The sequence below is a fragment of the Musa acuminata genome, chromosome BXJ2-7 (assembly GCF_036884655.1).
Source record: "Musa acuminata AAA Group cultivar baxijiao chromosome BXJ2-7, Cavendish_Baxijiao_AAA, whole genome shotgun sequence".
Lineage (NCBI taxonomy): Eukaryota > Viridiplantae > Streptophyta > Magnoliopsida > Zingiberales > Musaceae > Musa > Musa acuminata.
Window position 1 is genome coordinate 23,351,677 of NC_088344.1, and position 14,447 is coordinate 23,366,123.

Sequence of the window (14,447 nt, forward strand, 5' to 3'; positions counted from 1 at the left end):
TTCAGTGAAAAATGGATGGCCAAGGCCTTGACATTACCATCACAGAAAATATGACACCTCCTCTACATTCATTTGGTTACAGATTTAAAAGCCAAAACAGTTGGCTTGGGACAACGACATCCACATTGAGAACCAGAAGATGTACAGCAAATCGCTAAGATCCTTGTGGCATTCAGGAACTCTTACTCATGGCCCGATACACAAATACGATAAACTCCACTGTCTCTGAAAACTCGCTAGAAAAAATCAAATTCCAGGTAGTTATCAGAACTTTTCTCGGAGGCGGTGGCGTCCTTCTGGATTGCCGATGATACAACCCCCGGGGGCTGAAAAATCTCGTATGGCTTTGGGATCTCGGGTGGACTTGCACATCTTATCAAAGCCCAGTTAACACCCTCGAAGAATGGGTGTTGCTTTATCTCCGTAGCCCCACGCTTGTAAGCGAGCCGGTGTTGTGGCTCTTTAACAAGCAATCCCCTGATAAGATCTCGAGCACCAAAGCTCACAACTGGAAACTCGGGAAATCTCAGTGGTTGCCCAACTACGTTAAACAGTGTAGCCCGGTTGCCTGACCCCTTAAAGGGTGTCTTTCCAAACAAAAGTTCATAGAGGAAGATGCCAAACGTCCACCAATCGACAGCACTACCATGCCCTTCCCCCTTGATGATCTCAGGAGCCAGGTACTCATGGGTACCAACGAATGACATTGACCGCGCATCGGTAGGCTCCGCAATGAGCTCTGGAAGTGCACTGACCTGTTTTCCAGTTTCAACCTTCTGTTTCTGCTCCTTCTTCGACTTCAAGGAGAATAATCGAGGGGAGAGGGCCACACAAGAAGGCTGGACACAGGATGGTTCGATACAAGCAGGTTGAACACAGTAGAGAGGATTACTACGTTTGGAGTCCGAGTTGAGGTGGGAGGATTTGATGAGGGTGGGGCTAACAGCACAACGGAGTGAGAGGTCAAAATCAGAGAGCATGATGTGGCCATCTTCTCGAACAAGCACATTCTCAGGCTTGAGGTCACGGTAGACGATACCCAGCATGTGCAGGTATTCCAGAGCAAGGAGAACCTCTGCTACATAAAATCTGCATTTATAGAAAAACAGAGGATGGTGACAAAATCACAGGCATATCATCCTTAATGGATTCTCACATTCAGTATTTTAAGTTCCTGCATTATACTGGATTACATGGAAAAGTATGATGCAGTAGATGTGCATCTGAGTTTGCATATAAAGTGTAGAATGGTTCAAAAGCTAAATAAGAATACAAAAATCAAGCATATCTGAGGAAGCAAGGACGTCAGCAATATTAACATCAAAGGGCAAATATAGATTTCACGGTCGGTTTAGCTCTAGGTCAACTACGATGTCAGCCTCAAACTTCATGGTCTATGTACCGGTCATGCTCCCAGCAAGGGCGATACAGGACAATGTAAAAATCACTGACAAAAGCCAACCATATTCTTTCATATTGTTCTGTCTATTTTCTATGTTTTGTATTTGTAGATATCCAACTCGAGTCTCAACATCCCCATCTCTACTAAACTAACCTTCTAGATAGGTTATTTCCTAGTACCAAACAACTTTGCTATGTCAGTTCATCAATTCACAGTCAGTTTATTATGGTGCCGTTTGTCCATTTTGTTTACTTTATGGTCTCTCAGGTGGATGGTCGCATTACAATTAAAATGTTGAATGTTTTTAGCAGTGTTACCGATGGTCTGCCTTGTGGGCTTCACCAAGCCACACCTTAGGCACAACCCTGTAAAAGGTGCAAGCACCTAAAGCCTACATACAAGTAAACATGCATAACTTTTTCTTTAAGTTATGTCTCATCTTTATTAGGCTTAAGGTCTGCATAGTAAAATTTACTGTATACATCCAACAAATCCAAGCAGATGTGTTTAAATTGGTTCAGATAGTGCTGACTCATAGTTAGAAGTTTTTTGGTGATAATGTGAGTCAGCGAAAAGGTACGTAATGGTGTGTTTCACAAGGTAGACAAGTGTAGTTCAACTTTTGCCAATCATACGACAACCAGCTATCATGTTTTTCACCTCAAAACAAATTAAAATGAAAAACCAAGTCACAACAAAGCATACAAAGATCATTTTATACGGCTGAAAAAATGTGTAGTTTAAACAATTAAGAACTAGATAAGTGGAAATTTTATAATAAAAAGGCTCAATAATTCAGGTAACAGGTGTCTAAAGAGAATGAATAACCAGAAATTAAGAGCAAGGTCCCTACTTGGTAGCTTGTTCTGAGAAATATTTTCCAGGCTGTCTCTGTCTGAGTATGTGCAAATCTCCTCCAGGACAAAACTCCATCACCAAGCAGGAAAATTTGTCTGTCTCAAAGTGCGTATACAATGTTGGAAGAAATGGGTGATCCAGGCATTGCAATATCTCCCTTTCTGTCTGGGCTCTGAGCAGCTTCTTACGACTAGCTAGAGATCCTTTATCCATGACCTTCATTGCAAAATAACACTTAGTCCCACACAACTCTGACAAATACACACTGCCTATATCTCCGCAACCCAGCTTTTTTAATAGCCGGAAATGGCTCAAACCGAGAACCCCATCTCTCGCCCTCATAGCTTGAATTGCTTCCCATCTTGAATCATTTGCTTTGTGAGGCTTGCTAATGCTGCTGCTTATGCTGCTACAAGTGCTATCATCACTAACATCACTGCTTGTACTAGCTCTGCACATACTACTCTTGCCGCTATCAATCCGATCACTTATTTTGGCACTCCCACTAGTTTTTGTCAAACTGCAAGTGCCATCACTGATTTTGGCAGAAGATGAGCTATTTTTCTCACTGCACTGCTCTAAGTTTTTCTTTTCTTGAGATCTGCTGGCATCCAAAGTCTCTGTGCCGTCCACAGAATCAGCCTGTCGGCCGGATTGCTTCGGATTATTGGAGGATGCGACCAAGACACCATGATCTAGAGATTTGGCAACCTTTACGGTAACTTTAGTAGTTGAAATGTTATAAGACTCCTTTGGTTGGTGATTCAAAATTTGGTCCACCAACACTTCTTCGGTTTTATGCTCTGATGTGCTCTGAAGCACAGACTTTGGCAACTTTCTTGGTGTATCAGATTCCAATTTGTTTGTGTTAGGTACCCGTAAAGGAGGAGGCTGCAAAGCAGCTTTTTCTAGAACTTGAACATCAGGTATCTTGTGTTGCTGTTCCATGAAAGGTTTGGAAACTGTCTTGGAAGCCATCAATCTGAACACTCGGGTTTATAACTACTAGGTAAATATCAGAGTGGATGTGCTTCATTGATCTGAATAAATTCTTCACTTCTCCCCATTAGTAAATGCAGTAGAGAAATTTCTGCCCAGGAGTTCCAAACCAGAAACGTTACCACAATAATGAAATTAGTGCCAAAGAAAGATGCATGTTTATGATATAAAGAAAAAAAGAACAAATAAGCACCAGATCTGTTATTGTCATGGATCATGCACAAAACAACGCAAGATACCAACATGAACATATTAAAGATGGGTAGCACTTTGTAATAGGTTGAGAAATTCCTACTCAAGTAACAAAGCCAAAATAAACCAGATAACTCGATAGAATCGAGATCACATAAAATCGTGGTGTAGCAAATGAAAGTATAAGATCCCAGAATTAAAAAAAAAATCCAGATTGCACCTAGTTTCTTTCTTCGCCAGCATTACGCCTCAAGCCATGTTTTTGGACAGGTTTCATGTTGGGAACACCCTAAAGCAACCGATTCAACAAAAATCCACCAAACAGCAACAACTTGCAGCTCATAAACAGAACAAGTTTATCGATCGAACTAAATCCAAAGGAACCAATTACCAAGAAATCCATACAAAGATCAAAAACCAATCACGAGAGAGAGAGAGAGAGAGAGAGAGAGAGAGAGAGAGAGGATAACCTCACAGACTAACGTTTGGCAAAACTAAAAAAAAAACCTGGGGAACAAGAAGTGCGACGCCAGACACTTACAGGTAAAAGATCGCCGAACAAACAATCCACAGAAAGATCCAATCTTTTTAAGCACAAGACGATAGGAATCCAAACCCCAGTCAATATAGGGTTTTCATAGCACGAATCGCGGCAGCGAGTGCGATCAAAGGACGTTGCTAGCGCAGACGGAAAATTGATCCCCGGAAATCTCCCGTCCCCTACCTTATAATACATATCAAACACCAATCCAGGTTGACGCCCAAAAGAGCAAAAATAACAGTTGCCAGAAAAGGTAAGAGGGAGCCGACAAAAATACCTAGTTTCCAAAGATCGCAGATTTAGGGTTCCTCTCGGCTGATGGAAAGGAGCGTGCTTCCCGTAGAAGTTTGCAGAGATCACAAGTCTTAGGGGTCCTTCTTGCCTGATGAGATGAGATGGAACTCTACCTGTCCACCTCCGTCCTCAGCATCCACAGAAGAGAGATGTGACCGGGGAATGAAAAGCGAGAATTTGCAGAAACATCCTCTCCTCACCTCCGAATGACTCATATGCCCCTGTGTCGAAACCGGGCTGGCCATCTAAATCGTCCGGCTCACAGATCTCGTCGCGCGGCCCCTATGCATCCCCACCTTTCTATTGGGGTGGGGGGGGGGGGGGTTTGGAGAAACCCATAATTCCAATTAAATTTGAACCCTACCTTCTCTGATATTTATGATCTCAACCCCTGGATCGAGCTGCCACTGCCACCCGAAAACGGTGATAAAAAAGGAGACTGCACTCACCATGATGCTAATGCGAAAGCACTTGGCTTTTTGCCAATATGTTAAGAGCACTTGCAAAAAAACCTCAGAACCTTGACACTTTGAATATCAGATTTAGCAAATGCATTTGCAAGGGTAGAATAATACACAATTTGTTTAGCAAGGAGGAGTAGTCTAAGGGGGATGGTGATCTTCGAAACTTCTAGAGGAAATGATGCGAAGAAGAAAGTTACTCCAATGAGATATATACCTTGGAGGGATTAGTCCCGGTTCTTCAGAGAAAGAATCATGTACAACATACCGTACATGTTGAGGAGGAGTACTTCAAGACAACAACTCCACAAAGCTCAACGGACCGAGCGAGCCACGAGGAGTCGTCGCATGATCTCGTTTGAGATAATGCATTGGGGGATGCATTACGAAATCAAGTGAATGAGTGACCCAAGACAACACAAATGAAGGCACACTTGGAGTCGATACGGAGATCGAACTCAATGAAGCGCTGACCCGTGTAATGGTGGGTGTGAGGGCCACATTCAACTCAATGCAAATTGAATAGCGTAGTAATTTAGGTGTAACTTGGTAAAGTACTCAAGCCGCATGAAGGGAGTCAGCAGGTTGAAAAGCCGGTGCTTCCTCTCCGGTATAATCTAATAGTGCCTTCCACCAACTCGCTCGTATTGTGGCTCCTTGTCTCTCCTACCAAATCTGCAGGTTGGAAAGCCGGTGCTCTGATAGATGTACATTACGTAATCCATCTCATAACTAAGGAAAGGTTGGTCAAACAAGAAACTAATATATGATATCAATCTAGTGATTGTATGATAAGGTATGACAGACAACAAAATTAATGGATAATAATAGAACATCAAAATCATATTAATGGTATGACAGACAACAAAATCATATTACATCCTATGACAGACAAAATTAATGGTATGACAGACAACAAAATCATATTACATCCTTTGGCAGACCATTATTGTACACATATTGCCGCGGGAGATAAATGAGGAGTTGATCGATAGTGAAATGTAAATAATGTGTTGTGAACCAGAACAAACCTGCCTGAAATGGTATAGGAGTCAGCATCAATTTAAATCATATTAACTAAAGGAAATGGAGGCGAATGAATAGACTGGAAAGAATCCAATATGTTCTCGTGGTTGCACTAATGATGCTTTGCACCGTTTCATTCATATACTCCTACAGCTTTGCACATTGAATGAAGTGGGACCTCGACAAATCTGATCCTCATTCAAGCATAATTGAGATGAAATTTTTATGGTGCTGCTACATCTCCAGACTAATGGTCCTTCAACACCATAAACAATGAAAGGAAGAACAAGAGAAGAGTGGGAGGAGGACATTTAATAACGAAACATGATGCTTTGAATGATTTTGGGTAACAAAACAGCCTCCCTCCCTCTCTCTCTCTCTCTCTCTCTCTCTCTCTTGTTGGCTTGTGTTTTTCTACATGGGATAACAGAGAATAATGGTAACATGTGGGCACCAACGGGATAAGAAGTTTGTCATTGCTGCTTCCACTGGATAGTTATCGTTCATAGGAAAGCAGCAGATAAGAGGACATCCCTGAGTAAATGTCGCATTCAAGTGGGACAAGCATCCCTAGAAGTGGCTCAGTTTTGGTTCAAGATTTGGGTGTCAGGACATACCCACAGATAAATTAGAGTACGTCTCCTTGATGCATGACTTCCCAACACCCAAATTTCCATTTTTTTATCTTCTCCAGCTCAGGAGCAGTCCATCACACAAAAGGTACACGTTTTAATGTTATTCAAAACTGATGAAAACTAAGGCCATCCTTTTTATTTTTAAATTTAAAGTTAATAGTCATATATGCATCATGAGCATCTCTCACTTATCTCAGCTATTTTCCAAGCATGAAGTTCCATATTTATGTGCCCTACAATCAATCTCTGCATAGTATAAATAATTATTCTTCATCACCGTACTCTTTGCATTACTTTTATAAATATAATATTTTGGTCCCTGTTTGCACTCATGAAAATCAACATGGTGATAACTCCAACAGAAATACCTATTTCCGCTCTTGAAAATCATTATGGTGATAGCTTCAATGAAATTACATGGAGATATGAACTCAACAACAACCTCCTAAAAAGAACTTTCTTGATCCATCTATATGCTTAAGCTGATAGCTGGAATATGTGTTTTCAACTTCCATCAAAGGAATGATGTGTCTTGACATAACATGGCCTACAGCAACAAAACATTTCATCACTCGAATCTTGATCCTTTTTTACCCAAAATTTTTGAATTAATAATATTCTTTTGCCCTGGATTATTTCTCATGAAGCTCTTTTTTTTGGCTAAAAATTATAATTTTCATGACTCAGCGTATGCGTTCTGGTCATATCTAAATAAAGCAGAGGTATTATGATTTTGATGATTTTTATGTATCGAAAAGAATAATTCACGACATAATGCTTGTGCAACATCTGCTAACAACTTTTAGGATGTGCAGCATATACCACAGGCAAATATGTCCTGATATATGTACCAAAGAGCAAAGGAATGTCAATAGTAGGGATCAACACAAAGTCAGCATCATAAGCATGTGCTGAGTAAATGATGCAAGAGCATTGACAGGATATGTCTGACCATTTTATATAGGAATAAAATGTCACAATCAGAGCTTATATTACAGATGACAAATTTCACGAACGTGTGGCTAGCTCTAGCATAGTTAATCCGAACAAACTCAATTCCATCGCCCTTACCATCTTTTCCTCTGATTGGTTACACATATCAGTCTGACGATGATAGTTGGGAACAATTCTATCAGATGCATCCAATTGCAATTGCATATCCTTGTACAAACCATCCTACCATTGTCCCACTCTCTCACTCATCAATTATAATCCAGCAATGCATTTTGTCCAAGAAAAGGTAGTGTGAGCACAGCCAAGTATGGTTAGATAGATGGACCAGCAAAGGTCCCAGGAACACGAGGCTATGTCATGCGTGATTGTGGACTGTTTCCCTATTGTAACGAGATTATAGCTTTTGCTGATTCTCCAAATTCCAAAACATTTGACTTTCTTATCAAAACAGATAAGAGCATCTAACAATTAGGTACAAGTTAACTAGGACGATCCTCGAGGCTAAAGTGGCCACACCACACAGAATAGGCTCTTTCATCACTTTGTGGCAACTTAGATATCCACTCGGACCAATCCTTCAAGGCAAGTATCAAGTTTCTTCAGAGAAGAAAGCTCAGTGATACTTTGAGCTACAGTGAAGATATCATTCTCGTCATCCATCCTCATCTTCAACAACTTGAAAAGCAGGAACAGTAGAGTACCAATTTTTCAACGGTTGAACTTTTTCTTTTTTTGTGTGGACGACCTCTAATAGCAGGAACCTGAGCCTTTAACAAGATATGGTTCTCTCCTCTAAAATGAAAAGCTCACTGTGGATCCCCAAGATATCTTCAAGAGTAAAATAGAGTTATTGAAGCAGCATCTTCTGCCTAAGAGTTGTATCACTGTTAATCAAGGGAGAAAACTAAATCCAGTTAATTTCGTCTGCTAAATGGTTGATCATTCGGTTGCCCACAAGAAATATAGTAGGCTCAATGAATAGCTCTGGTGGGAGATAATTTAGCAGAATCTGCTGCTTCAACAGTTGCTTTCTCCGGGGACCCTACGTGTACTGTGTAGTATTTATTATCTATTGAAAGTGGATAATATCTAAACTATGGTGCCTTGAAACGATCATAAAAGGGCTTCGAAGGAAAACATACCTGTTTCTTCTATTCCAGTGGTGTGCTGGTCATTTCCTGTCGGAGAAACTCCAGTATCTGCGGTTCAAGAATAAGAATATAGGGAATCAAAAACAAAGCATGGGGTCATCTGTTCACTATATTTGATACCGTGCTTCCTTTCTTTCTTTGTCGGGGTAGAGATGCTTCACCTCCTAATTATGTAATGAAAGGAAGCATAGAGCATTGCACTATACAATTGAAATCATGGACCAAACGCAGGAAGTACGTACAACAAAAAACTAGAGAAATATCTTAACATAATTAAAATAGAACGTCTATATAAACAACGGGATGAAAGAAGCTGGAATTGTTAGAAACTTGAAAAAACACGGTCAATCTTCAGAAAAAAACATGTTTTATCCACTGTATGTAGAAAAATAATGAATTACCTGGGATCGGATGCAACACTCTATTTCCAGCAAACTGTTTCTCTGCCCTATCGCGGAGCCAAGCTGGGTTTTGGCCTGGTGCATCTCCTTCCGCCGCCGACTCGTCCGAACGCCTTGTTCCTCTTCTTGCTGGCAACAGTAACACCTAGTTAGTGCTCAATTCGCGAGTAGCACTGGTCGACCGCAAACGATCAGAGGACCAGCACGGATGTCGGTTGTCGCGGAGGATCCATACGAAATGAGTCACGTATGGAGTGAAAGGCATACACTACAGACTAGGCAGCGGAAATGGTGCGTGAGGGGGGCGGTTGGGCGAGGGGATTTGAATACTCAGCGTCCCGCTAGGATGTGCCATGCCTTGCGAATATACGCATGGTAGGAAGACGGTTGTTGGGTGGAGAAGATAATGAAAGGGGCGAATGAATCACGAGACAGGAAGAAGAAATTTCTCACCGTCGCTGGGAGGGATGTCTCTAAGGTGCCGCTTCGTTGCCTACCGATGATTAGTCATGGAGAGACCGCGGGTTGGATGCAGCGGCGAAATGTGCGGCCCCCTTCACTTTTCGGTTCTTTTCTTTTCTTTCTGATTGATGTAAAATTGTTGCAGGCGCAATTTGGTATAGGAGATCCTTGGGAGACTCCTCCAGGATTCCTAACAATCGCAGGAGAGGGAGGTGGTCGATGAAGTACAAGAGGAGGGAAAAAGACCGAGATCGAACTCGAAATCGCATTCAAGGAAGTCGAAGTCGGTGCCAAAACCGCGTCTGAACTATCAAGCCCAGGAGTGGGTCGATCCGTAGACGACGATGAAGAAACTTGTCCAACGAAGGAAAATAAGAATGAGTCGATGCAAAACTAGGAGAGAAGAGATGGCATGGATCGGAACTACCCACTCACCATTGATCTGAGGTCGCAATCTCCTCACTTTTGTTATTCATGGCTCCTCGCAGGTGACCGATCCCACTGGACTCCTCGATCTACCTCGCCCCTCCAAGCGTAGCGATCGATGAGAAGAACCAAAAAATAACAGAGAGAGAGAGAGAGAGAGATCCGACAAAGACCGTAAGTTATCGAATGCGATTGATTACACGGGAGGAGAAAGAAGGAGATTCAATAAACAAACCAAAAACAAAACCGTACGTTATCGAATGCGATTCGAAGAAGCAGAGGATGAGGCGACTTGTGCGAAACTAGAAAAGCTTGCAAAAACGGAAATGAGAGAAGCGAGGAGAGACGGCCCACTATGACCCGAAACGCCCGCTGCAGATGGCGTCACATACAGGAACGGCCGTTCCGTCAGTTGTTGCCCTCCTGATCGTCGGATCAGCAGCGGACGGATGGATGTCGCCAGACAACTAATGCATGAACACCACAAACCAAAAGATCATATCGAACAACAATAAATATAATATCACCTGCTAGCTGACAGCACCCAACGAAATTTAAAACACCGTGACAATGAGCACCACAGATGTATCTTAAGCCTCCCTGCAGCCAGTCTCCAAGGATGAAACTGGAAACACAAAACACCACCACAATCATTCATGCGCATACTTATCAATTATCAGTAAAGCTAATGTGGACAACAGTCAACAAAACTCAAAAAGAACAACAAACAAAAGGGTTATTCAAATTCAAGATATTTTGGTGTTACAGGTGGTTCCCTGATAAAGATCCCCCACACAACCACCAAACATCAATTCAACCCTTAAAGCCTCATTCTCATTAGTGTTACAATGTCAAATGCACCTAATCAATTAGGAACACCAAATACACTCCCACCAGAACTAGTACTAACTGATCTGACGATAGGAAAACCAGCTGCCTGGCGTCACCCCTTCCTATCTTCCATATGGGTGGTATCGATCAGCACCACCGCCATAGCCTCCTCCTCTGCTACCATAGAGTCCATAACCACCTGGAGAAGAATCATAACCACCTCCATAGCTAGAACCACCGTAACCCCCAGTTTCACGCCCATGCCCACGTACACCACCACCTCCGTAGCCACCACCAAAGCCTCCACCACCACCAAACCCTCCCCCATATGAACCAAAACGACTAGAATAGCCAAGTGAAGATTCTGCATGGTACTCCCCTAATCCCCCAGCATAACCACCATATTCACCAGAGACACTCCCATAACCACCATAACCCCCGGGTCTAGGACCAAAACCTCCTGGTGCCCTGTAAGATGAAGGGCCATAACCACCACCCAAGCCACCATACGAGCCACCAAATCCACCAAAACTATCCCCATAGTGACGAGCCCTAGATTCACCACCAAAGGCAGAAAGTGGTGTATTCGCAGATTTCTTTGGTTCAGCCTTCTTGATTTCCACCTACAATGAATGAACAACATCAACCCAAGCCCCGCATAATACATATTAAAGAGACAATACAGAAGAATATACACACATGCAATACCCCTAACTAAAAAAGCCAAGCAAAAGTGATCCAAAACCTCACAACCTAATCAGCTTAAGCCTCTACCAAATCCTCATCCAATAAAATGGTCCTAAAACAAATAATGAACATGCATGCAAAACAAAAAACGGCATGCCGATGCTAACGCAGCTTTAGTCCTCCTACGAAACATTGCACTAGACTCACCTTAGTACCAGCTAGATCGATCATATTTCCCTTTTTGGCTAATAAATCATCTACATCTTTTTCTTTCTCAAAGACTATAAAACCAAATCCACAAGATCTGTTGGTTGTATGGTCACGCATAATTTCATGATCTTCCACCCTTCCAAACTCAGAAAAGAAGTTCTTGAATTCATCTGTTTGAGTTTCAACCAAAAGATCAAGCCCTGTTGCTGCCAGCATGTATGGTTGAATGGCTATGATAGATACAACAGAACAAAGAGGCATCACCTTCAGTAAGCGTTATTGGTATTCCACCAACAAATATCTTTCTTGTCTTAAAATCCTTCAAAGGAGCGACACCTTTTGGAATAGTTCTTTTAATTTCCACCTGCAGATTCAGCTCATGAGAAATTAGTTTTGCCCTATTGGCATGAGAAGGTGAAAAGAAAAGCAAACACAAATTGATCATAAACCATCAAAAGGTTTACATACCTAGAGGACAAGTACTACTGCCAACAACAATTAGGGATGGCAAATCCAACCCACAGTTGATCGGCCCAAACCAGCCAGGTTACAACTTTGGCAACAAAGTGGGTGACGGTCAAGGGCATAATATTTTAAGAAGAATCAGAATTTTGGGTGGGAAAAAAACCACCTACCCTTCAGTGAGTGTGCCACTCGTGTTCCCACCCCACCCTACCCTAGGTCTGGCAATGTAACATAATTATTTTTTCCTAAAATCTTGCAAGTTTAACTAAAGCATATACAAACCGTAATGCATATATTTCCATAGGCTATTCAATCGGGCTGGGGCAAAAAGAAACGGATACCTTCTGTGTTTTTGTGAGTTCAGAGATGGTTTCTAAAATCCTTCTTTGGCAAGGTGGGGCAGAATTAAGATATTTGAGTGGGCATGATAGGTACAGTTTTGAGTAAAATTTAACTACCTCAACCATTGTCATCCTTATAAACATTTCACATCATTTTTGCAGACTCCATGTTGTTTTGCAAGGATAAAGAAAAGATGGGAATTCCAAACAAAAGAATAAGATGATATATTTAAATAACATATTATAATAGGATAGATACATATATGCACAAAGGATAAGACAACAAATGTAAGTCCAACATATAGACCATATGCATGTCACAAGGACAAATGTCACCCAAAAAGCAGTTAGACACTGAATATAAATACAGAAGAAAACAAACAAGCCCCCAAAATTGAGTTTTTTAGATATCTAATGCACTAAAATCACCATAAAGGCACATACCGTTTTTCCATTAAAAACATGTGTGTCCTCGATGACTTGGTCAACAACTGCAGCGTCTTTGTAGGTGATGAATCCAAACCCTCTTGGCTTGTTTGTGTTTCGATCTTTCATTATCACTGAATCTACTATCTCTCCATACTTCTCAAAGTGTTTAACAAATGTTTCTGTTATATCAGCACAGGATCAAGATGAAGATACATTAACAGAAATTAATTAGCAAATGTTCATAAATATCTTAAAGTCATGACATTTGACAAACAAAGTCTTCCACATACTCCACAAACAAGAGGGACAAAAGACTATATACGTTAACATCAATATCTCAGAAAAGATTTGAATAATTCTGTATGGGTCATGGCGTCACAAAAACAAAATGGAAAAGTTTGGACGGCTATCAATTGTGAAATACACAGCTGTGGTTATAGTTTGAATAAATATAAACAACAAATCAAGCATGCATGATGAATAAGGTGAAACTGCTGGTGGAGTTCGATGTGATTCTCATGGAACAGCGAATAAACTGCCTGGTGAATTACCGACAGTTGATGTACTACAATTGTAACACAAGAATCAGCAAGAGATCAGATATTCAATCAAAGAAGTACATATATATTGAAAACATAAGGTGCGCAACTTGTAGAACAAAGACGATTCAACCAAAAACATAGGTTTGACAGTTGCAAAATTTTCTCCATCTACATGTAGCTAGACAAAAATATAGAATCCCAGGAGTTTTATCGCATGCGTATCTTGAAGTAGACTGGCAATGAGATAACAGTAAAGCGGTGTATGATAACTCCAACAGTAAAATCTTGAGCTTTAACAATATGAAGAAGCTATATCTCTAGCGAACGACTCTAAAGGTCAGAATAATGATAGAAAAAAGGGAGCAAGGGAATAAATAAAGAGCTAGCGGTATCGAAAAGAACAGCTTTGCGAGAATGATCGATAAGGTTTTGACAGGTGAAGAACAAAATAGAAACTCACCAAGTGTCGTATCCTTCGGAAGCCCTCCAATAAAGATCTTTCTGCCGAACAAGAGAATATCATCAAGAAAGCATCCAGAAAAGAGCAGGACGTCAACAACTAGAAAAAGAAGGGGAGAACGCGAATAATAGAAGAGGAAACTTACGCGGGACTCGCACCATCGTGATCCAGCATTCTGGAGGCCATGGCGACGGCCCCAAAAAGATCTCAAGGTTAGGATTTCGCTGAGGAGGTCAGTGAGGAAAACAAGAGGAGGGCAGGAATCCGAGCTAGGTAGGGTTCGTGGAGACGTTGGGCTCGTGGGCGTGGGAATCACGTGACACGCAGCCGCATCTGGATGGTCGTCCGAGCTCGGAACAAGATGTCGATCGGAACCGCAGATTCCAGAACGAACGGCTGGCGAACGATCGCGGTTTCGGACTTTTGAGTACGATTCGGGTTGGGATCCGAATGGCTGAGCACATTGCTCATTATTTTTTGTTGTTTTGAACATATGGTCATTATTCTTAAAACGAGGAGAGGAAGAGCAAAAAAAAAAAAAAAAAAATCATGAACTTTCTCAAATAAATAAATTGGACATCCGTAATATAGTATTTATTATTTTATTATCTATATATAATATCAAATTTAATTAAGAGTTAGATAATATGACATTTAAAACAAACAAAAAGTGTCTTGAA

The 14,447-nt window shown here is 41.3% G+C and overlaps 2 protein-coding genes across 4 annotated transcripts; both read right to left on the reverse strand.

Moving 5' to 3' along the window:
- Positions 1–4,585, reverse strand: LOC103981168 (serine/threonine-protein kinase D6PKL1). 3 transcript variants are annotated; one of them, XM_065117628.1, is made up of 4 exons: positions 4,270–4,585; positions 3,993–4,171; positions 2,256–3,350; positions 1–1,089 (listed from the first exon to the last, which is right to left on the reverse strand). In XM_065117628.1, exons 3-4 carry the CDS (start codon positions 3,236–3,238, stop codon positions 237–239), a joined length of 1,836 nt encoding a protein of 611 aa, XP_064973700.1. In that variant the 5' UTR covers positions 3,239–3,350; positions 3,993–4,171; positions 4,270–4,585; the 3' UTR covers positions 1–236. The 3 variants fall into 3 exon arrangements, with proteins under 3 accessions (XP_064973700.1, XP_018685523.2, XP_018685537.2); XM_018829978.2 differs by having other exon boundaries at positions 3,993–4,175; XM_018829992.2 differs by lacking the exon at positions 3,993–4,171.
- A 5,935-nt stretch (positions 4,586–10,520) lies between these two features.
- On the reverse strand, positions 10,521–14,049 carry LOC103981153 (uncharacterized). Its single transcript, XM_009397776.3, has 6 exons — positions 13,913–14,049; positions 13,768–13,808; positions 12,781–12,944; positions 11,795–11,894; positions 11,528–11,700; positions 10,521–11,256 (listed from the first exon to the last, which is right to left on the reverse strand). The coding sequence occupies exons 1-6, from the start codon at positions 13,951–13,953 to the stop codon at positions 10,756–10,758; spliced, it is 1,020 nt and encodes a 339-aa protein (XP_009396051.2). The 5' UTR covers positions 13,954–14,049; the 3' UTR covers positions 10,521–10,755.
- Positions 14,050–14,447: the final 398 nt, after the last annotated feature.